The 24,438-nt window shown below is 50.2% G+C and overlaps 1 protein-coding gene across 2 annotated transcripts; it reads right to left on the reverse strand.

Annotated features, from left to right (window-relative positions):
- Positions 1 to 316: 316 nt before the first annotated feature.
- Positions 317 to 19,804, reverse strand: FARSA (phenylalanyl-tRNA synthetase subunit alpha). Of its 2 annotated transcripts, none has more exons than XM_066593629.1 (13): positions 19,618 to 19,804; positions 15,542 to 15,679; positions 14,377 to 14,475; positions 12,643 to 12,761; positions 9,371 to 9,463; positions 9,052 to 9,180; positions 8,861 to 8,976; positions 7,760 to 7,844; positions 6,927 to 7,026; positions 6,659 to 6,824; positions 6,121 to 6,198; positions 2,669 to 2,783; positions 317 to 1,837 (listed from the first exon to the last, which is right to left on the reverse strand). In XM_066593629.1, the coding sequence occupies exons 1-13, from the start codon at positions 19,789 to 19,791 to the stop codon at positions 1,732 to 1,734; spliced, it is 1,518 nt and encodes a 505-aa protein (XP_066449726.1). In that variant the 5' UTR covers positions 19,792 to 19,804; the 3' UTR covers positions 317 to 1,731. The 2 variants fall into 2 exon arrangements, with proteins under 2 accessions (XP_066449726.1, XP_066449725.1); XM_066593628.1 differs by having other exon boundaries at positions 6,659 to 6,827.
- Between the last annotated feature and the right edge of the window lie 4,634 nt (positions 19,805 to 24,438).

The raw sequence follows: 24,438 nt of genomic DNA on the forward strand, positions 1-24,438 counted from the left end.
AGGAGCACATTCATTGCCACATGCTCCTCCCTCCAATTACACTGTGATGGGAGGAGTAGACTCTCCATGTCACATAGCTCCTCCCTCCAGTCACCCTGTGGTGGGAGGAGCACACTCATTGCCACATGCTCCTCCCTCCAGTCACCCTGTGGTGGGAGGAGCACACTCATTGCCACATGCTCCTCCCTCCAATTATACTGTGATGAGAGAACAGACTTCATGTCTCATTGCCATTTTGTGTACTAGATATGTAAAGACGTATTAATAAACTGGGTATAACATGAGGTTTTTGTTAAAAATAAAAAATATCAACAAATGCCAGAAAATGTCATTTATTTCCACTAGAACATGACAGCCTGCACAGCTGCAGTTACATACTCATCTCTTCAATATCCCCTTATGTAAAATGTATGGAACCCAGCACCACCGGTCATCACGAGGAGGTCCTAAAAAGGTCTACAAATAAATATCCTGCACCTCCAGCTCTGATATAACCAGAGGCGCGCTGCTAGAACACGGATGCACTACACGTGGCCTGGAGCGCTCCTAGAACACGGATGCACTACACGTGGCCTGGAGCGCTCCTAGAACACGGATGCACTACACGTGGCATGGAGCGCTCCTAGAACACGGATGCATGACATGTGGCCTGGCGCGCGCTTCTAGAACACTGATGCACGACACGTGGCCTGGCGCGCTCCTAGAATACAGATGCACGACACGTGGCCTGGGGCGCTCCTAGAACACGGATGCACTACACGTGGCCTGGGGCGCTCCTAGAACACGGATGCACTACACGTGGCCTGGGGCGCTCCTAGAACACGGATGCATGACACGTGGCCTGGCGCGCTCCTAGAACACGGATGCATGACACGTGGCCTGGCGCGCTCCTAGAACACGGATGCATGACACGTGGCCTGGCGCGCGCTTCTAGAACACGGATGCACGACACGTGGCCTGGCGCGCTCCTAGAATACAGATGCATGACACGTGGCCTGGTGCGCTCCTAGAACACGGATGCACTACACGTGTCCTGGTGCGCTCCTAGAACACGGATGCACGACACGTGTCCTGGTGCGCTCCTAGAACACGGATGCACGACACGTGTCCTGGTGCGCTCCTAGAACACGGATGCACGACACGTGTCCTGGTGCGCTCCTAGAACACGGATGCACGACACGTGTCCTGGTGCGCTCCTAGAACACGGATGCACGACACGTGTCCTGGTGCGCTCCTAGAACACGGATGCACGACACGTGTCCTGGTGCGCTCCTAGAACACGGATGCACGACACGTGTCCTGGTGCGCTCCTAGAACACGGATGCACGACACGTGTCCTGGTGCGCTCCTAGAACACGGATGCACGACACGTGTCCTGGTGCGCTCCTAGAACACGGATGCACGACACGTGTCCTGGTGCGAGTCCTGAATGGGCCGAGCAGGTATCGCTGAGTGCATCAGTGGTTCCTGGAGCGCTCCTTGAAAATGGAGATAAATAGAAAGGATTGTAACCCATTATCAAAAGTCTATCGATACAAAGTGTAAAAGAAACTGTGGACAAGTATAAAAGTCCGAGGAGGTTTTACAGCAGCAGCCCCATTGACGAGAGAGTAATAAGCGTGCAGCGGAGACATCATCATGGAGCGCTCCACTCTGCAGGTTCACAGCCCGGGGATAACCAAATATACTCTTTATTCATCAAGTATCCACAAAACACTGGAGATCCTCGTATTACGAGTCCAGGCGGCATATAGGGCTGTCATACACCATCTGCAGGTTAACCTTATGTCCCACCAGCTCCCGGATGTTATTTATGCCGTACTTTATCATTGTCGGCCTAGAAGGAAAAACAGATAAAAGCAAACATTATCACCAGCTGTATTTATGGCTTAAAGCAGAAATCCACAGCCTAATGCAGATTTCTGTTGCCGCTGATCTGCATGTGGATTTTATGCTTTACCCCTTAATCATGTGGCTCCCCCTCCCCACTTAAAAAAAAAAAAAAATTAAAAGAATTTGTGATTGTTTGCAGTATATGGCATTTTTGCAGGCATTCTATTAAATTATACCCGTCTTAATTGGCTGGAATACCTGGCAGCCCTGGGGGACTTCAGAAGGTCTAGGGCTGCCATGACCTCCGACTGCAACCGTGCCATCTTATCACAGACCCCAGAATGCTGATCAGGGCATTTAAATGTCACAATCAATCAGAACTGACAGCAGCATTTAAAGAGTTAACGGTCGGCATGAACACGGTTTGTGTCTGGTTCAGAGCCAGTTTACACCGGCGGGGTATGGAGCGGGCAGCACAGACTACAGGGTGAAGAAGCCCACTGACCATATATACTCTTTCCTGTGCGTCCTCTCTATGAAGATTGTAATAGAAGTATAAACCCAGAACTGTGGGAATATACATGTACAAACCCGTGACCTGCAGAACGCGCTGTAGATCCGGTCACAGCTACTTCCACGTCTGCGCTCAACATGTTTACCGGCAGGGCATGAAGCATATGGCTGTAGTTGGGGGCCATGACACTAAAAGGATTATCATGGGAACAGCTAATCTCCAAGTCAGAAGTCAATAGTGAGACTCCTGGTAATCCAGGCAGCTGTCTGAGGCAGGTAAATCAATTATACATTACCCACGTCATTATTAACCTCTGCTCACCTCTCCAGCGACAGACCCCATGCGATAACAGACACCCCCTCAGGAAGGCCCATGGGGAGCAGCATTTCTGGCCGGAAAACTCCAGAGTTCCCAACTTCAACCCACTTCTTTAAACCTGCAAGAAAAAAAAAGTTAATATGTATATTGTATGCAATCCAGGCCGGACAGAATTACCCATAATGTCCCTGAGATCGATGCCCTTCAGATAAGCCATGCACGACTTATCAACAGGACACGTTTTATCAGGCCATCCGCGCGATTCAAGGCTGGAAGAACAGGTGCAGCTCTACTCGCTAGATTCCTCCCCAAAGCAACAATTCGTGGGCCAGAAATACCAAGTCCCATTAGTACCTCGTAGCTTCGCTCTATAAGGGGCCTGCCCGGAGACACACCGATATATACAAGGAACATAGTATAGTGAACACACATACACAAAAAAAATAATACTTTTGCCGCGTATTTTGGTGCAGATTTTGCTGCGTCCATAGGGGTCTATGGACAAAAAAAGCGCAGCGAAAAAGTCAAAAGAATTGACATGCTGCGTCTTGAAAAACCGCACCGCAGCTGCATTTCCGCACTGCGGCAGTGCGGAAAAAAATCCGTCCTGTGAGAACAGCTTTTTACCCAAACACATTGGTACTGCATTGCACTGCTAACGCAGCGGTTTTGCCGCAGTGTGGATATGCAACGGCAACCGCGGCAGAACCGCAGCAAATCCGCCCTGTGTGAACCCAGGCTAAGGCACCTGGCTTCTGCAAGAGCTCTCCTCCATTGCTGTGAAGGAGACATAAATAATAATAATAATAATCTTTATTTGTATAGCGCCAACTTATTCCGCAGACCAGAAATACTAAGCCCCGCCTCCAGCTGCTTGTCAGCTGAGGAGGGGCGCGCAATGAAGACCTACACCGAATGGCCACTTTATCAGACACTCATCTAGTAGACCGGTGGACCTCACTTTGGTCTTCAGAGCGGCAGTAATTCATCATGGCATCCATGCAGAGGAGCAGGGGTGTGCCAAGAAAACATTCTCCACACCATAACTTCACCGCCACCAGTGACTTTCAATGCGGCCTGGTCATCGCCACTGAAAAGTCTCAGATCGCGCAGTTCTCCCTGTTCTCCGGTGTATTCACACGCGTCGGATTGTGTTGTGGATCTGCACAAAAAATCTACAGCGTGCCAAATGCTGGGCATTTAAATTGGTTGTGGATTTGTCCGCCATTTCTGAACACAACCTTAACCCTTTCCAATCCACTGTCTGACGTCTAAAGACATTCTGATTAAAGGCTGTACAGCTCCGATGTCGGAAGACATCCGGCAGGGTATTCTTACTGTATATTACTTCATGTTCTGTTGTTGGTGGCCTCTCCAGCATGTCCTATACCGCAGTACTGGCTCTAGCCAGCAGATGGCGCCATTGTATAATGGCAGAAAGAGAAAAACCCCTAGGAAACCCTGAATCCAAAGTTGGATTGCAGAGGGTTAATGTGAATTCACACTGAAACCGATCCACGGAGAACTTTTCACGTGAGGTTATGCCGCACTCCGGGGGTTAATTCTCATACAGAGAAGCTCCAATCGTGAGAGGGTGGAAGACTCTAATAAAGTGGCCATTTGGTGTAGGTTCTCAATTTCACAAGTTTTAAACATCTCTGCTTGCATTTAGTGAATGGAAACATCCATGGTTCACATTCAGCTGAGTGGCCTGCCTGTCCTGCTCACACCACTGCAGGGTTGGTGGGATAGAGCGCTCGGATACAATGTAACAAGCCCTACATTTCCTAGTTTCCAGGTTTTCGAAGTGGACTGGGGGACCCAAATAACTAATAGTTTTCTATATGATCACCCTTTGCACTGAGGGAAAAAAATAGTGAATTGGCCATTGCTGCTGAGCGCCCCTGCCCCCGCTATACTGAATGTGCCTCTGATGTGGATGAAGCTCCGTAAGGACTTCATGTCCGCGCTGCTCTGCTTACCCATTCAGGCCGGATCCCAGGGGTTTCCAACTGTTATTTACTGTAAGCAGCTTTGTATTATGCAACAGGATTTAATCCCCCTATTACAGATGAGGGGGTGCAGCGAGCATAATGCCTCGAAAGAGTACAGCATGTGCCGGCCTCACGTGGATACAGATGTGCGTTACATAACGGGCAGTGAGAAACCAAAAAGGGATATCACCTCAGCTGCTGCAGAACCTTCACTTAACCCCTTAGTGACACGGCCTATTTTGGCTCAAAGGACGCTACGATTTTTGGGGGAATTTTTATCTCCACATTTCAAAAGCCATAACTCTATTTTTCTGTTGCCACGGCCGTACGAGGGTTGGTTTTTGCAAGGCGAGCAGTAGATTTTATTGGTACCGTGTTTTGGGTTCATATGTGTTGTATAACTAATTTTTTTTTTGAAGGGCAGAGAGGAAAAAAAAATTTTAAAAAAATTCAGCTTTTTTCCCCTCTACCGCGTTAATCAGAGAGCATAAATGACAGGATACATTTTTTCTACAGCTTGATACGATTACAGCAATGCAAAATTACATATTTTTTTTTTTTAGGTTTTCCACACTAAAAACCCTTTTGCATGACTACATTCAAAGCTCTGTAACTATTTTTCCATCGACAGAGCTGTGAGGGTTTTCCTTTTTGCGGTATCGTTCCATTTATTGTACAGGATGTTACGGATGCGACGATACCAGACGCTTTCAAAAATAAAAGTTTTTAAACAAAGGGGAAAGTGTGCAAAAAAAGTTTTGTTTGCTTTCTAAACTTTTAATGTCCCTGCAGAGCACTTGAACCTGTGATGCTATGATAATACATTGCAGCATTTTTGTACTGCAATGTAATATAACGAATAGCAGCAATGATAGGCAATGGCAGACCCGGACACCATTGTCTGACGTCCAGTTGCCATGGCAACTCATTGGTCTCCAATGATTACATAGTGGAAGGCCGATGATGTTGCAGAGGGAGAGTCCTCACTCTGTGAACCCTATACATGCCACCATCCACATCGAATGTGGCATGTAAGGGATTTACTGCTGGGATCAGTTCTCTCTGATCCCCGCTGTTGCATTGGGAGGCAGTCTGTCGGTTACAGCTGCGCTTTTGAGCTTGCGTCATCCAAAGAACATAAGCTTATGTCCTGGGGAGGGAAGGGGTTAAAGAGTAATCAGAAGATTCCACTGGGAGCGCTTCATATATATTTTTTTTAAAGTGCATTATGAGGTTGTGCAGCAGCTGCAGCAGCAGCACGTTATGCAAAGAGAGGGAGAAATTCCATGTCAGGCAATCAGTGGGGGATACAAGAGGCAAGCAGCGTTTATGTAGAGATGCTCTTCTATGTTCAGCACGGGATATCAGAATGTGGTGTGAATAGACATATTACTGACGGGCGTGACAAGAGGGACGACCAATGACATGGACACTATGTAGGAGACAGGTATGGATCCTGACCTTCATGATAGCTGAAGACTTCCATGCTTGGCTCGGTGTAAGGATTGTACGCAGGCTTGAAACGCAGTTTAGTGATTCCTGGAAGAAAACAACAATTAGCTCATGACATTAGAGGGGTTCTCTGCGCTATCGTCATCGAGTATAAGTCATCAATAGTTGATTGCGGTCCCGTGCGGTGGGCCCCAGCCAATTGATCAGCTGTTGGGCGCCTGCTGGTGGCATCAAAACACGCAGGATACAGAGAAAGAACCTTGGCATTGTCCTTTCCCTACAGATCTCGTCCTAAACTGCTAGAGGGTTATCAAAATATAAGGTACAAAGCTATTAATGACCCCGTCCTCTGTATAGGCAAACAGTTACAGATTAGCAGGGGCCCCAGGGGACCCGAAGAGGCTAGGGGCCAGACAATCCTCACACCACCGGCCGCACTGCAGCTCTCTCCCATCCACTACCATCCAAGATTCTCATTTTCATGCCCTCACTATAACCTAAAGTCAGCGTGCGCAGGGATCATAGCGGGAGCGAGTCTTCAACGTACCAAGTTTATTAAAGAACTCCTTCAGAACGCCCATGAGGTCTCCTAGGGTGAGTCCAAAGTCGGCCACAACGCCTTCTATCTGGTGAAACTCAGCCAGATGGGTGGCATCCAGAGTCTCATTCCTGAATACTCGGTCAATGGAGAAATATTTCACCGGCATGAACTCCTTCTAGGTAACAGAGAGAGAAGAATCCATCATACACAAGTCACAGATCTGTCTGGTGTCATCGGGAGGGGAAGCGGCCGCACACGCCGGACCACCACTTACCTGCTGAGCAAGTTTGTAGAGCATCCGAGCGCTGACCGCTGTGGTATGTGTCCGCAGGAGATTCTTCTTGGCCTCATTTATGCTCCAGTCATATTTATACCTGCAAAGGGTTAATTACATATTGATGGTTGAATGAGAGAGTCCGCTCCTTCCGCAGGAATGTACAATGGCGGATTAAGTGGACCGAAGACCCCGGGCTGTTCACACACCTTCGGCCTCCCTACACCCCCCAACATACAATATGCCCTTTACCACCCATTACCCTGCTAAAATATTAAGTAACCCTTGTAGTAATAGTGCCCCCCTTGTAGTAATAGTGCCCCCCTTGTAGTAATATAGTGCCCCCCATGTGACCTCTTACAGTACCAGTGGTGCCGAGTCATATCAAACTTCCTCTGCCCAGTCCCACAATCACCCGGCAGCTTCAGAGCCCGACTTCCTCCATCTGTCTAATGCGCCACACAACATGGTCCAAGCAGAGGAGTCCGGCTCTGAAGCTGCCACATGGTCACATGACATTGTAGCGTTGCAGGAAGTCCGATGTGAAAGCAGCTCGTTGGGTGGCCAAGGGGCGCAGAAAGAGGGTGGGGCCATCCTGGGACGAAAGCCATTAGAGTGAATTATAATAAGGGCAGTTTGGCACCCCTATTAAATTCTGCCGTTAGTCATGGAGTTGGCTCCTTCCACCACTGGCAAGAGGGAGGAGCTATGCAACATGGTTTGCTACTGCAACCATAGGGTGACAGGCAGGAGGAGGAGGGGGGTATATAATGTGTCATGGAGTCCGCTCCTCCCAACACGGCGTCATAGGAAGAATAACCCCGGTCTCTCACCCTTGCGATCCATATCCACCTTCGGAATGAACTTTCTTGACCCGCTCTAGATAGTCCATAGGAAACTCTGATGCCATCGCTGGATCTGAGGCAAATAAGATAGCAACATATTAACTTCACCACAGTGATGTATACACACCGAGGATCGGGCACCGTGCGATTATGGCACAGCTGGATGCAGTATAAAAACTTTGAGTTGGCCCCTATTCACTAACTTCTTGGAAAAAACCACAACAGCAGTAACTAAAGTGCAAGGAAAAGACTGGTGCAAAACAGTGAATAGTAGGAGGGGAGGAGGGGGGCACAGCGGCAGCGCGTGCGAGACTGCATGCTGTGAGGGGACGCAGCGGCAGAATGAGCGATCGGGGTTTGCCTCTAATGAAATGCTAAAAGTTTAACCCCCATCAAGCCCCAGTGCATACATGTACATCCTGGGATTGCAAGCTTTGTATGAAGCAGGATTGACAGCCGACACGCACCTGCAGCAGCCTCAATCAGCATGAATGCCTATTGTGGCTGTTAACACTTTAAATGCTGCTGTCGATTCTATTCAGTGGTCCCAAACAACCCCCTGCGATGAGGTTGCAATAATGCGTCGTTCACTTGCAATGGCAGCTTGAAGGCCCCCAGGGCTGCCATGACTGATTGCCTATGGCATGTCTTGATAGACTGCCTGTCGGAATGCGGAATATTATAACACTATGGTATCGCATTATACTGTATGAGCAACCAAACAATCAAGAGTTCAAGTCCCCTATGGGGACTGAAAGAAAAAAAACTAAAAGATGAAAAAAAATTAGTAAACATAGTTGTTAGAAAAACTAGAAAGTAATAAAAAAATTTTATGCGTGCCGTAAAAACAAGACTCCCCCCCCCCCCCGCCCTATCTTTCCAAAGATGGCAAACTGTGGTTCTTCTTCACTTCCTTAGCAGTTTAAAAAAAAAAAAAAAAAAAAACTCTTTGAGTTCCACAAAAAACAAGCCCTCACACAGCTACATCAATGAAGTTAAATAAGATGTTTGGGGGCACTAATGCATCACAATGAGGGTGCAGCTGCCACTATGGCGATGGTGAACATACACAACCCACCCGACACTGACCCAGAAGGAAGAAGGTGTCATGCTGGTCTCTGGCCGGATGCTGCTGAGGTTGGAATAACGCGTCGAAGTTCCAGAAGGAGCTCTCTATGAAGTTGTTGGTGGGCATCTCTGTGAACCTGCACAGAAGCTACAATGAGGTCTGCGACGATGGAAGGTATAACATGGGTGATGGAGGACAAGGCTTCACTCACCCCATCTCTAAGAAGATCTGTCTAAACTGGGTGCGAACCTTCAGCAAGGGGTGCAGGTGCCCGGACTCCGGCATCACGCCCAGCGCATTGAAGTTATACGCCTTGAATTTCTTGTCTCTCCAAGATCCGCTGGAAGTGGAAACCAGGAAAAAGAGTGAGAAAAGCCGAAGCGGGAGGAGGAGGAGGGAGACGCTGCCCCCATGACCTGCAGTCCAACAGCCCCTAGGAAGCTTGTAACATGCAGAACTGGTTGGGACGTGCGACACCGGCATCCCGGCTGGTGAAGGGGGCAATGCTGATGACAGAAGCAGAGGATTACCTGGCGATCATTTCTGGAGTCAGGTCCGTGTCCTGCTTGCTTATACTGATGCTGAAGCCTTTTCCTTTGGTCACCCAGTAGGTTTTAATTGTCCTGAATGTAGAAAGATATCATCATTAGTTCACAACACAGAGATATGAGCCAGCCAACTCTGGGAACTACAGGTCCCAGCATGACCAAACAGAGTTCCAAAACAGAAAAGACAATGATTTCCAGTAGTCACCAGTCATTGATGATGCTTACTCCAATATTCATTTTGGCTGTGTCGCCCCTCTGGCTGCTTTTTAGCTCTAACTTTATGGTACAGCTATAATCAGTGACCCCAATTTATACGCGGTCATCATTAAAACCTGTGATTGGTAGAAGTCTGCGTTCTGTTTCATCACAGGCTCAGGGTGACAGCGTCCCTCCACCATGCTTTACACTGCAGTACTAGTCACTCAGCCCAGCAGCTATAGGCTGCCGCCTTTTCATCACAATCCAGTTACCCCCTAAATTTCAGTTACATCTCATCTCTAAAATACGCCGATATGCACGCAAAATACCCTGGCTCACAGCGCAATACACTACACTAGGGCAGGCGCAAAAACGTATACGCCTGTGTCAAGGAGCACCTAAAAACTAGACCTGAAATAGGATTGGGTTACTGCTGCACAGAAAGTGAACTAAACAACCCCTCAAAAAAGGAGGAAGAGCCCGAAAATCTGCTTTAGGGTACCTATACACGGGTGAGCGCAATATCGGGCTGAGAAACTTCACCCAATATCACGCTCGCCAACGTGCATTTTGACAGCGATGCCAGGCGTTATGGCAAAACCGCCTCCCATCATCTTAATGAACGTTGTTGTTCCAATCACCTCTGCTGCGATGAGATTGGCGTGAGCCTTGTTTATAGGGATGAGCTGCCGTGTACGCAAAGAAACGCTTTACTTTTTATAATCCCGTTGGTAGTTCAGTGAAGCAGGTTTTAGGGCCCATTTACACGGAGCGATGATCGCTCAAACGACAGTGTGAGTGACAGCTTTGAGCGATCATTTTGCATAAACTATTAAGTAGCTACTCAGCTACATAATAGCAATTAAGTTTGCAAATGAAGCCTTAGCTGAAAGCAGTTAATAGCAGGAGGGCTCTTATCTGCTTTCAGTTCTTTTGTTCTCGATCGGGAAACAATGCTATCAGCACTCCCCGTGGAGAACTGCTGATAAGGCTGAACAACGATTTTTAGGTTGGACTGAACTTAATGATCATCCAGCAGTGCCCAAAAAGCGCACGTTGGGTGCATATTTAGACAAAACGATTATAGCTCAAACGATCGCTTTTTAGCGATTTTTGAGCGATCATCGCTCCGTGGGCCTTTAGATTTAACAGTTACATTATGGCAGGCAGGACGGAGCCGTGCACTTATCACCTCTGCAGTGAGATTGGCGCTATTGCGTATGCGTCGTCTCACAGAAGAGGAAAGCGGCAAAGAGGAAGGTACTGCTGCGCATGTGTGACCGTTGTCCATGCAACTACAGCAGGACGTGTACATGGGCAACAGTGAGCCAGTATCCTGGCGAGGGACATTACTGCTCAGTCTATTCCCCATACCAAGAAGGTGCAGAGCTGTGCTGGTAGACAGTAAGGGAACGCAGCAACCTTAACCGCATGATCGGCCAAGGCGCTGAGAGTCAGACGTCTCATATTGATGGTATATCCCAAGGATGAACTATCAGTGTAATCCCAGGAAAACCCTTTAAAAAAAACAACAAAATACCGTAACTATGAACACAGAACTCCGTATCAGAGCCGCCTAAAAAGTCACAAGACCATCATATCCGAGGTGGAAAATGAAAACAGTATACATTACTTAAACAACTTTTATATATGGAGATTTCTTCTGAGTGCGAAGTTACACAGGGACACTGCAAGACTGTCTGTATAGTGGAAGGTACAATACTGCCCCCTAGTGTGCAACTGAAGTACAGACAGAACTCAAGGAAAAGCAGATGCAACAGATGTAGGAACATACCCTGAAAACTTGAATTATATTACAGTGCATGCCCACATTTTTTACAGCTTGCATGTACAATTAATCTGCATTGCATTATCACTGTGTACATACATTACTTATCCTGTACTGCTCCTGAGTTACATCCTGTATTATACTCCAGAGCTGCCCTCGCTATTCTGCTGGTGGAGTCACTGTGTACATACATTACTTATCCTGTACTGATCCTGAGTTACATCCTGTATTATACTCCAGAGCTGCCCTCGCTATTCTGCTGGTGGAGTCACTGTGTACATACATTACTTATCCTGTACTGATCCTGAGTTACATCCTGTATTATACTCCAGAGCTGCACTCACTATTCTGCTGGTGGAGTCACTGTGTACATACATTACATATCCTGTACTGATCCTGAGTTACATCCTGTATTATACTCCAGAGCTGCACTCACTATTCTGCTGGTGGAGTCACTGTGTACATACATTACTTATCCTGTACTGATCCTGAGTTACATCCTGTATTATCCTCCAGAGCTGCACTCACTATTCTGCTGGTGGAGTCACTGTGTACATACATTACTTATCCTGTACTGATCCTAAGTTACATCCTGCATTATACTCCAGAGCTGCACTCACTATTCTGCTGGTGGAGTCACTGTGTACATACATTACTTATCCTGTACTGCTCCTGAGTTACATCTTGTATTATACTCCAGAGCTGCACTCACTATTCTGCTGGTGGAGTCACTGTGTACATACATTACTTATCCTGTACTGATCCTGAGTTACATCCTGTATTATCCTCCAGAGCTGCACTCACTATTCTGCTGGTGGAGTCACTGTGTGCATGCATTACTTATCCTGTACTGACCCTGAGTTACATCCTGTATTATACTCCAGAGCTGCACTCACTATTCTGCTGCTGGAGTCACTGTGTACACACAGTTAATCCTTAAACCTGTTCTGAGCCTCCATTCACTGACAGTGAGCATGAACCCCACCAAACCGAGAGGTTCAGAGAAGACAGACTGCTATTGAGGTCCCCCCTGAAGTTGTCTGACAATCACTGTGATGCTTTCCTTGCTGTAATGGACATCAGCTCTTTGCGCACCAACTTCCTTATGAGCTAGCGTCTATGTATTGAGCCCAACCTGAACAAGCAGAGCTACAGTGTAAAGCATGGAGGACATTATGTGCATGTGATCACAACGCACCAACGCTAGAGTCCCTGATCAAGGACCGCAGCGGACACTCATCACCCGGGGGTTCATTCCCGCACTTACACCTCATTAAGGAGTTTCCTCTTCTTCAGCTCGCTCTTGTCTTTCTCGTTCACATTGTCCGACTTTCCTTGCAGGATCAGTTGCAGCTTTTCCTTCACCGCGTCCTCCACCGCATCTACCTGAGGAGGAAGAGGAGCGCCATTAGCTGGTATATAAGGTGCCATGTGGTGCCCGCATCCTGGGTCTACATCCCACCAGGTGGCCAGTGTGCAGGGGTCTCCAGATACAGTAGAGTACAACGCCTAACAAACACTGCGCATGTAATAGTTCTGGCAGGGCACTACTTCCAGATAGTCAGCAAATATTCCAAACCACGACTGAGTGCGAGACCCTAAATAACACCACGTAGCCAGGATCTACCAGGGGAATATACCACCAGACTATTAGAATACTCGGAGGGTAAAATAGATAATCTGTGTTGTGCCTACCGAACGATGACTGCTATAGGAACACCTACCCAGGAGCAGGTTGGTCCATCTTTTTCGGTGATCGCAGCCTTCAGATATCGGGGGAACAGATTCTACAAGGTGGCGAATGTCCTCCACACTGAGCTCGCCCCATGCCCGCTGCAGCGGCTCCGTTAGTTGGTGCACATTTGGCAAATAAGTGGGAGCAGATCTCACAGCCCTCTCCAGTATATCCCAAACATGTACAATGGGGTTACAGTCCGTCTGGGGGCCGAGGCCGTGTGGAGAATGCATTGTCATGTTCCTCCAACCACTCCCTAGTGATCCGAGCTCGAACACATGGAGGGTTGTCCTGCTGAAAGATGGCACTGCGGTCTGGGAAGACTTCCTGAAGATATGGGTTCAGATGGTCAGCTAACAGGTCCCTGTAGTGTTCACTGCTCACGGATTATGGTATGATGACCAACGTCCTAGGCCGTGCCAGGAAACCGCTCCCCAGACCATGACACCACTGACCTGGTGAACCTCAATGGTGCTACCATGGGACACGGCTACATGCTGTCTACACCAGATGTGGACCTGGCCATCCAGATCGTTCAGCAGAAAATGGGACTGGTCACTCCAGATGACCTTCTGCCATGCGTTCAAGGTCCATTGACGTCTTTACTGGGCCCATGTGAGGCATTGTTAGAGGTAATACAGGGTCATCATGGGCATCCTTGTTGGTCTTTGGCTATTGAACCCCAGTTGATGCAAGGTACGCCACATGGTCATTGTGGAAATGTATCTAACTTACCTGCTGTTGTATTGCTGTTCCACCATGACACATCGTTAGTGAGATACCAGACATGCCACCCAAGGCTCGCCTCTAGGATCAACCACACGTAGCCTGGCGCTGTGTGATCTTCTGTCGGATGTCTATCCATAGTACAACCAGTCTTGGTACACTCTTGATACCGTGACTGGGAACAACCAACAAGTGCGACTGTTTTAGAAATACTGGCACCACACCTCCGGGCACCAACTCTTTGCCCACCGTCAAAGTCACTGATGTCACGACGTTTACCCATAACTGTCAGATGTTTAATTCCACTGCACAGAGGAGGTCAGCATGTCATCTAAGAGCAGATCCCGACGCTGCCGTCACGAAACACTGTGTTACTGATCACAAGCTGTCACATGCCAACTGTTCCCAATGGCCCTCTTAGCGATATTTAGCGATAATCGTCCCGTGTAAATGGCCCACAATGCAGCGGTTGATCAGTGTATCACATATACCGAGGAACACATGTAGAAGACGTGTAGATAGAGTAAGGAGACGACTCACCGTCCTGAAGACACGAGGTCCTCCTTCCGCCGCTTTATCCAGACGGATCCAGTGGTTGGACATGGCCTTACTGAAGCCCACCTTCGCTATGGGGAGTTTCTGTTGGGAGTAGACAGACCAACATATGGAGGCGCTCATGTAATAGTCAAGATGCCCATCGTCTATAGAGCAACATAAGGGGCAACTCCACCGATTAGATGAATGGGTGCAAAGAGCATCTACATTCAAGTGGAGGCTGTGTAGACTTAAAGGGGTTGTCCCGCGAAAGCAAGTGGGGGTATACACTTCTGTATGGCCATATTAATGCACTTTGTAATGTACATTGTGCATTAATTATGAGCCATACAGAAGTTATTCACTTACCTGTTCCGTTGCTAGCGTCCTCGTCTCCATGGTGCCGTCTAATTTCAGCGTTTAATCGCCCGATTAGACGCGCTTGCGCAGTCCGGTCTTCTCCCTGGTGAATGGGGCCGCTCGTGCCGGAGAGCTGCTCCTTGTAGCTCCGCCCCGTGTGCCGATTCCAGCCAATCAGGAGGCTGGAATCGGCAATGGAGCGCACAGAGCCCACGGTGCACCATGGGAGAAGACCCGCGGTGCATCGTGGGTGAAGATCCCGGCGGCCATCTTACTAAGGTAAGTAAGAAGTCGCGGGAGTGCGGGGATTCGGGTAAGTACTGGACGGTTTGTTTTTTTTACCCCTGCATCGGGTTTGTCTCGCGCCGAACGGGGGGGCTATTGAAAAAAAAAAAAAACCTGTTTCGGCGCGGGACAACCCCTTTAACTTGTTCTGGTGGGACAACCCCTGTAACTGCTAGTCACAGGATAGGGGGAACTGGCAGATTAATGGGGGTCCGACTGCTGGGACCTCAGCGATCCTGAGAACAGGGGTCTCGTGTGTGCAGGAGTGAATGGAGGGGCAGTTGGCACAAATGCTGCTGCTGTTACTTATACCTCTATGGGACTGCCAGAGAGAGAGCTGAGCGATACTAATAGCCAGCATGGCGCATGTAAACTGCCCCGCCATTCACTCCTGGATGCCCCCAACACCTGTTCCCAGGATCGGTGGGCCCCAGTGTTCGGACCCCCACCACTATACAAGTTATGCCCTGTCAGCTTCTTTAACCAAGTATTCATACACGGACTGGCATTGGATCCTGACACTCACCATCAGCTCGCTCTGCTGCAGCCCCTCTTTGGGCAGGCTCTGGAGTAGCCGGACCTCCTGACTGCCGCTCTCCGCAATCTCCTGCCCCTCCGCACTCAGCTCCCACTTCTTGCTGGATCTCTGCTCGGCCTCAATTATCTGAAAGAACAGACGCGGCATCAGATAGAGTCACCCCATCAGGCCGGGCGCACATGGGCGGATTTTAATTGCGGAATCTGCGATCACCGTCTGCATGGAAGATCCGCGGTAAAACACGGGCATTGAAAGGCAAGCATTTGTGCTCACACTCGCAGATACGAATTGTGTATCCAGCAATCTTCTATTTTAGTGCGGGTTCTCCCCGGACGACCCCCATTGCAGTCAATGGATGCGAGTGTTCTGTCGTCCATATGCATAGCATACCGTATTTTTCGCTTTATAAGACGCACTCTTTCCCCCTCAAAAGCGCGGCGGCGGGGGGGGGGGGGGGGGAGGGGGGGGGGGGGGGAGTTGCTGCGTCTTATAGAGCAAATGTGCCAAAAATTTGTTCCGATCACCATTTTTAGTGCGATCGCGAATTTAACGCGCGAACGCAATTTAGTTAGTGCGATTGCGCGTTAAACTCGCGACCGCACGAACAAATGTGCGATCAGTCAGAAGATTTCTCTCCTCCCCACTGCCGCCCATACATACCTCTGATTGGTCGTGAGCGCCAGCGGGTACTAGTGCTGCTCCCCGCCTCCACCAAACGGCTTCCTTCCTTCCTCCTGCTGCACACAAGCGCCGCTGTGACATGGAATGATGGGTTTTCAGACCTCTGCTGCTCCCTCTGCTCCGTCACCCGGCACTAACCCTGCGCTGTCTCTGCGTGAGTTGAAATTGTTTTTCTCCTATTTTCCCACTCTAAGGCCGCCTGCACACGGGTGGAAATCCCGCGGCGGGATTTCCGCCGCTCAAAAGCTGCATAGGATTGCGTTAACAAACGCAATCCTATGCAGACGGCCGCGCAAAATCTCGCGCGGCAAACAAACCGCGGCATGTCCTATTTCTGTGCGGGGCTCTGCAGTCACCCGGCCGCCGGCTCCGGTCTGCGCATGCGCCGGCACATGAAAGAGCCGGGGCCGCCGGGCGCGTACGCGCTCGTCCCTGCAGGCGCTCGGGTCCCGCGGTGAGAATTCTCGCCGCCGGATCCGACCCGCTCGTCTGCAGGCGGCCTAAAACGGGGGTGCGTCCTATAGACCGGTGCATCTAATAGAACGAAAAATACGGTAGGTTTAGGCATGAGCGGAGGAAACGCTCACAACTTCAAAGGAAAAGCCGGAGAGCGAGATCGTTCTTCCGTGCGGACGACACGTTGTGCATAGCGTACATCCACACGGACAACCGCTTCCATCCGTGATCTTCTGCAATTACACAGAAGATGATCGCAGGTCTTCTGCTGCAGAAATCCGCATGCGGAATCCGGTCCGTTCGTGTGAGCCGGCCTGTGTCCTCTAGATGCAATCTAACTGATTACAGCTCTGGAGTGACCAAATTCAGCCTTCATACATCCCACTGGAGGAAATCTCCCAATCTGTTCCGTGAAGGAGGAATAGAATAATGTGTATATAAGCAGGTTCAGCCTTCAGGGGGTGCTGGGTGACCCCCACATCAGGGAGTATAATGGTGCCATCCAGATCACCAAGCATTCCAGCTAGAGCTCAGCCTGTCCAATCCTTCGTTCTGCAGGATAAGTAGCGCCACGTGTGCCCCACAGACGCTTCTCCCCTCCTGCCACGTGCGCCCCACAGACGCTTCTCCCCTCCTGCCACGTGCGCCCCACAGACGCTTCTCCCCTCCTGCCACGTGCGCCCCACAGACGCTTCTCCCCTCCTGCCACGTGCGCCCCACAGACGCTTCTCCCCTCCTGCCACGTGCGCCCCACAGACGCTTCTCCCCTCCCGCCACGTGCGCCCCACAGACGCTTCTCCCCTCCCGCCACGTGCGCCCGACAGACGCTTCTCCCCTCCCGCCACGTGCGCCCGACAGACGCTTCTCCCCTCCCGCCACGTGCGCCCGACAGACACTTCTCCCCTCCCGCCACGTGCGCCCCACAGACGCTTCTCCCCTCCCGCCACGTGCGCCCCACAGACGCTTCTCCCCTCCCGCCGCGTGCGCCCGACAGACGCTTCTCCCCTCCTGCCACGTGCGCCCGACAGACGCTTCTCCCCTCCTGCCACGTGCGCCCGACAGACGCTTCTCCCCTCCTGCCACGTGCGCCCGACAGACGCTTCTCCCCTCCTGCCACGTGCGCCCGACAGACGCTTCTCCCCTCCTGCCACGTGCGCCCGACAGACGCTTATCTCCTCTGTCCCACCATAATTGTAAATAGGTGGTTTTGCTGAACTGGGATGTTTATGGGAACGCAATGGGGGGGGGGGGGGGGGGGGAGGAAAGACAGCCAAATAGCCGCTTGGCCAACACTTACCTCGCCTTCTTCCATGGTTACAACGAGGGGCTCCACTTTACATCGGAGTTTGGCCGCCTGCAGACGAGCGGGATTTCCGCCGCTGAAAGTCTGCATAGGAGTGCATTACAATACGCACTCCTATGCAGACGGCCGCGGTTTGGCCGCGCGAAATCTCGCGCGGCAAACAAACCGCGGCATGTTCTAATTCTCTGCGGGGCACGCACTCACCTGGCCGCCGGCTCCGGTCTGCGCATGCGCCGGCTGCGCGGCAGCCGGCACATGAAAGAGCCGGGTCCGCCAGGCGCGGGTGAGTACGCGCTCGTCCCTGCAGGCTCTGGGGTCGGATCGCGCGGCGAGATTTCTCGCTGCCGGATCGGATCCGACCCGCTCGTCTGCAGGTGGCCTTTCTCTTTAATATATTTTGCTATATAAATAAAACTTACAGGGATTTTCTGGGACTTCAGGGAATCTGTCGCCATGTTTTTGTAGTCCTCACTGAGCACCGTAAGGTCCGTCACGCAGATTGCAGTGATAGCTCTGCTGAATCTGAGCAGTAGTTTGGAAGAAACTTGCATGTTATTAGTAGCAACCAGACAGAAGTAGTCCGGAATATTCATGAGCTGAAGGCTGACCACTCCCACCCGACCCTCCAGCCAATGATTGGCAGCTCTCTACGCAGATGGGCAGACAACAGGCAATCAGTGACTGGGGGTGGGTGAAGCTCATGAACGGCCAGGACTACTTCCAGGTATTCCTCTATGCCTGTGCTGCCACTGATAAAAGGTAGGTCACTGTAATCAGCATGACTGGCACCACCGTATGCCGCTCAAAGGGTAAGACAGTAACACAGTAGGGAAGGCCGAAAATAGTCCTCTGTCCGTCCGGTTCAGCCTATTACCCCCGATGTGGATCCAGAGGAAGGCAAACAACTCAATGAGGTAGAAGCCAGCCTTCCCCATTTAAGGGAAGACCCTCCTCCCTGAGAGCCTCTATACTGAAGACGGCTTTACTTTTGTTTTATTTTTTACGGGAAAAAAACCCGCTGCGGATCGCACTGTTTACGGTTTTTCTGGTTTTTTTTTAAGCCTATTGAAAGCAATGGAAGAAAAATTGGATGCGTCTTTTTTGTTTTATTTCTGTTTCTCTCCTCTAAAAACGGAGCGAAGAGACGGAAATCCTGAACTGACCCCCAACGCGGGCGTGAGAGCGGCCTACGTCCAGAGATAGCAGCGCACACGCTAGTACGCACTGCGCCTTCTGACAGCTCCCCCTGTAGGTGATGGTCAAGTAATGCAAGCTGCAACAAGGGAGTTTCCAAACAAAATAACTCCTATTCAAAGGGGATGTCCATCAGGGCCGGCAGCTAATCGCGGTGGTCAGTCTGCCGGGCGAGACAGCCGCCACCTGTTAGCTTCCCACAAAATATAAGGTCACGTATAACCCTCCAACGTGCCGCCTCTCGGGAGGGATGTGGGATCCCTATCTATGACAGCTCCATAGGCTCTTGAGACCTCAGCTGCTGTAGAACTACAAGTCCCAGCAGACCCCACAGTGGAATGTACTGCCGTGCATGCTGGGACTTGTAGTCTCACATCGGCCATATGTTTCCCATAGTCTTCCCCAGTGTGATTGCATCATCCAATCTCACCTCTCCCAAGGACTGCAGACTCTTGACTGCCCCCACCACCTGCTGGTGATCCACGCCCAGCGCCCCCGCCAGCTCCAGGCTGTCCAGACCCTCGCAGTCTCCATCCCGCAGCTTCTGGAGTAACAACTCCGCTACTGTGTTATCAGCCATGCTGCCGGCTTTCGTGCTGCGCATGCGCCGGAAGCTGCTGTCAGGCCGTCCACAATGCTTTGCGAGTGCGCGCCATCTTGGTACTCCACATTGTACTACTGCTACTGCATGACGCGATGGTAAACGTCCGCCATCTTGCTCCTCATGTCAGTTATAGCTCTACATTTCACAAGAGTGAAGTAAATGATAACATGGGCGCACAGCTCCCTCTAGCGGCGCCCGACTGTATAGAGGCGCACAGGACTGAGCGGGGAGAGTGAAGTGTAGAAGCCTGGTGTAGGGAGAAGAGAAGTGGGAGGAGCGGACACAGAGTGTAGGGGGCAAAGAATTCTACACACTATGAGACAATACGGGGTGGTCTTAGATACGGCAGCTTAGCCCTAGTATACATCTAATAATGCAGACACAAGATACCAGTTCTACAATGATAGTGATTACAGTGCGGTTACCTCCAGTGATCACAGGAGTCGTCATCTCTGGTGACTTTGTTTTTGCGTAGACCACCATAAAGACATCTTCCAGCCGTGACTTGTCTCTGTATAGACCCCCTCCTATCTGTGCCCCCATAGAGCAACAGCCCCCTCCTCTTGGTGTCCCTGTAAAGTAATAGTGCCCTCCTTGATGACCTGTAAGGCTGGGTTCACACAGGGCGGATTTGCCACGGTTTTGCTGCGGCAAATCCGTCCGCGGCCGCTAATCTCGGGATTAGCCAGCCATGTGGACGAGATTTCTCAGAAATCTCGTCCACACGGGACGGCCAATCCGCTGCGGTAAGTCCGGCTGAAACCGCGGCTGCGGCCGCCGCAGCCGCAGTTTCAAAAGATGCAGCATGTCTGTTTACTTTTACTTTTTTGGTTATTTTCGTCGCGGCCGCGCTCTCCTCTATGGGAGCGTCGGCCGCAACGGAAAAGCGAGCGGCCGGGCCGCTTCAAAGCCACCGCGGCCTTTTCCGCGGTGGTTCTCCCGGCGGAAATCTCGCGGTTTTTGCTGCGGCCAAACCGTGAGATTTCCGACGGGAATACGCCCTGTGTGAACCCAGCCTTAATTAAACAGTATCCCTTAAAGTAACAGTGCCCCTCTGTAGCCCCTTAAAGTAACAGTGCCCCTCTGTAGCCCCTTAAAGTAACAGTGCCCCTCTGTAGCCCCTTAAAGTAACAGTGCCCCTCTGAATCCTCATTGTGGCCGTAGACCCCGACCTCAAATGCCCAGCAGCGTCCTAACCCACAGAACACGTCACACGTCTTAGACGTCACCAACAGAGGTGGTCACATCAATACAACACCGCCGGCTTACCTCCCGCGTCACATTAACTTAAATCACATTACTTTAACCCCTTAATGACGCGGCCCCTTTTTCTTTTTCCATTTTCGTTTTTTCCTCCCCCCTTCAAAAAAATCATAATTCCGTTATTTATCTATCGGCGTTGCTGTATGAGGACTTGTTTTTTGCGGGACGAGTTGTAGTTTTTAATGGTGCTATTTAAAGTACCCTATAATGTGCTGAAAAACTCTTACAAAATTCTAAGTGGAGTAAAATGAATAAAAAATGACATTTCGCCACCTTTCGGTGCGTCTTGTTTCTACGGCGCACAAACTGCAACAAAAATGGCCTGATAACTTTATTCTCTGGGTCGGTACGATTACTGCGATACCAAACTTGTAGAGGTTTTTTTTTTACTATACTACTCTTTTTTTTTTTTCAAAGACATTTAATTTTTTTCAATTATTTTCTGCGGTCATTTTGTGCGCGCTATAACTTTTCTATTTTTCCGTCGAAGTAGTTGAGCGAGGGCTCATTTTTTGCGGGATGTCCTGTAGTTTCCGTTAGTACCAATTTGGAATACTTACGACTTTTTGATCGCTTTTTATTGCGTTTTTAATGGGAGACAGGGTAACTAAAAAAGTGCATTTCTGGCATTCTTTTTTTTTTTCAGACGACATTCACCGTGTGGGAAAAATAATGCGCTACTTTGATAGATCGGAGTTTTACGGACGCGGCGATATCAAATACATATTTTTATTTTATGATTTAGATTTTTTAATAATGGATATGGCAAAAAGGGGGGTGATTTAAACTTTTACAACTTTTTTTTTTTTTACAATTAAAAAAATGTTATTGATTTTTTTTTTTAACTTTACTGTGAAGTCCCCCTGGGGGACTTTAACATGCGATGCTTTGATCGCTCCTGCAGTATGACGTAATGCTATAGCATTATGTCATACTGCCATTTAACAGGCAGTCTATAAAGCCACCCCACGGGGATGGCTTGGTAGGCAGTCTCCCAAGGCAGCCCTGGGGCCTTTCATTATGCCCCCGGCTACCATGACACCTGCACGGCTCCCCCGATCTAACCGCGGGGGGGACCCCCGGGGGACCCCCGAACATCGTTCTGGGGATTTAAATGCCGCTGTCAGAATTGACAGCGGCATTTAAATGGTTAATAGCCGCGAATGGCCAATAGCGGCTATTGACCGCGGGTGTCAGCTGTTATAAACAGCTGACGCCCGCACTGTATGAAGAGAGGTTGCTCCGCAACCTCTCTTCATACATACCCTGTCGCTCTATGATGTACCTATATGTCATGGAGCGGGAAGGGGTTAAATCCATACTGCTGCTCAGTCGGGGGCCGCACTGTGCCATTGCACTTACTACGCCATAAACCCCTCACATACATTACACATCAGCACCATGCTGTACATGACAGCATAACCCAACTTATCACACATTAACCCTTTACATTACACACCCTACAGACGCCATAATTAATCTTTACGCTCGTGTCACATAATTACGGCCCCATGAGTCTTTTGCCCTGACCCTACGCAGTCACAGGGCTAGTAACACACTCTCGCTTTGTCCTTCGGCCTTGCTCTTTCCGGATCGTAGTCCTTTCGAAGCGTTCGCTCCATGGCTTCTGCACCGCCACCGTGGTGTCCGGCACCACCCTCCCCTCCCACACGCTGCTGGGTGCTTCACCCCATGGCTTTGGTCGGTGTCCCATTCTTTGGCCTCAGGGCCCTTTTGTCTCTCCCTGGGTAGTGCCCAACAGGGAAAAACTGCCCACAACAGACCCTCTCCATTGGCCGCCTCCACGTTACATGTAGGCCTCTACACCCCCCTGTGCTCTGTCTGCTACTCCTGAGCTGCGCCACTGTCTGACCTGTGATGCAGCCCCTTTGCATTTTTCATTGTGCTGCCAAACCTTCCCCAGGGGCTTGGCCCTCACTAATCCCTATTTGGGCCAGATCTTCCCAGTGCTGACGCACTGCCCGTCATCACAGGGAAGGCCCGGAACCTTCTCTCTTGAGCCTTACTGAGCCTATACAGAATGGCTCCGCCTGGCACTGCCACTCTGCTCTTCCTCCCCGTGGCTGTGGCTGGTGGAGGCAAGCTTGTTGCACAGCTTCGCTGTGCTTTTCAGAATGGCGCTGGCAAGCACCAGTCTCCTGTCCCCCTTCTGGCCGGGTACCAGCCCAGACAGGACAGGGATAAGCATGACCATCTGTTGCCGGGCTGGGTGGCTGCATGCCACGGCTCTAAGTAAGGAGGTGCTCTGGTCTGTGCTACAGCCCTCACTGATAATGGTGCCCACTCGGTGGCCCCCCACTAGTAATAGTGCCCCCTTCCATCCCCATCAATCTGCAGTGCCCACAAAGCCCTCGCGGCCGCTCACCACTGTGTGTGCTTAGTGTGCACAGCCTACCCTGCCCTCTGCACACACCGTACTGGCAGCTGAAGGTGGTGGTGGAGTTAGGTCCCCTTCACATGAGCGAACACGTTTTTGCGCACACCTGAGCGCTGCATATTTGTGAAATGAACGATGCTCTTTTGCGTGTTCCTCGGCATATTTTACTGTCGTTTTTGAGCTTGCAGGGCATTTTATTTGCGCACCGCAAAAAAATACGCACTGATTGAAATGGCTAATTAGTTTAATGAGTTCCGGATGTATTATTTTTCCTGTGCAATTCCGCAGGGTTTCACGCACCTCTTAGTGTATTTTGAGCCCACCTTAGACTGCCCATGCACAGTGTACATCAGGTAGAGAAGCGGTGCAGTTATCTTGGCTTGTCCAGGACCAGAGGGTCACCGCAGCCATTTTGGCAACTGCCCGCTTATTTTGTCTTTTCCGTGTTTTTTGCGGGATGAGTTGCATTTTTAACAGCAGAATGAAGCGGCGGAGCGCTGGCAGCCCCTTCACTGTCGTTCTGATAAACATGTCATAAAATGGTATGTTGCTTCAGGTCGATTTGCTTACAAGTGCGGTGCTGCAGGACCAGACCCCCAAATGTGTACGGACGTTGCAGTGTCAGGTATTGCAGTGAAGGCGACAGCATGCTTCAGCAAGTTCTGCTCTCTCTTTGCTCTGCTGATTGGTATAGGGTCTAGAGGTATGACCCTCACTAAGCATAGGTTGACCGACTAGGGTAGTGCCCGCCGCCAGAAAGGGGTCACCACCTTTTGGGCAATTGAACCCTATTGACTTGTAATGAGGTCTATAAACTCCAACATACTGGCAGTAGCGCCATTGTGAACTGTAGAGCACTACTTAAAGGGGTTTCACCACCAAAGACGTTTATGCCCTATCAACGGGAATAGGAGAAAAATGTCTGATCGCTGTAGGTCTGACTGCTGGAACCCCTAGCGATCCTGAGAATAGCAGCCCTGAATGCC

The sequence above is a fragment of the Eleutherodactylus coqui genome, chromosome 2 (genome assembly GCF_035609145.1).
Source record: "Eleutherodactylus coqui strain aEleCoq1 chromosome 2, aEleCoq1.hap1, whole genome shotgun sequence".
Taxonomy (NCBI): Eukaryota; Metazoa; Chordata; class Amphibia; order Anura; family Eleutherodactylidae; genus Eleutherodactylus; species Eleutherodactylus coqui.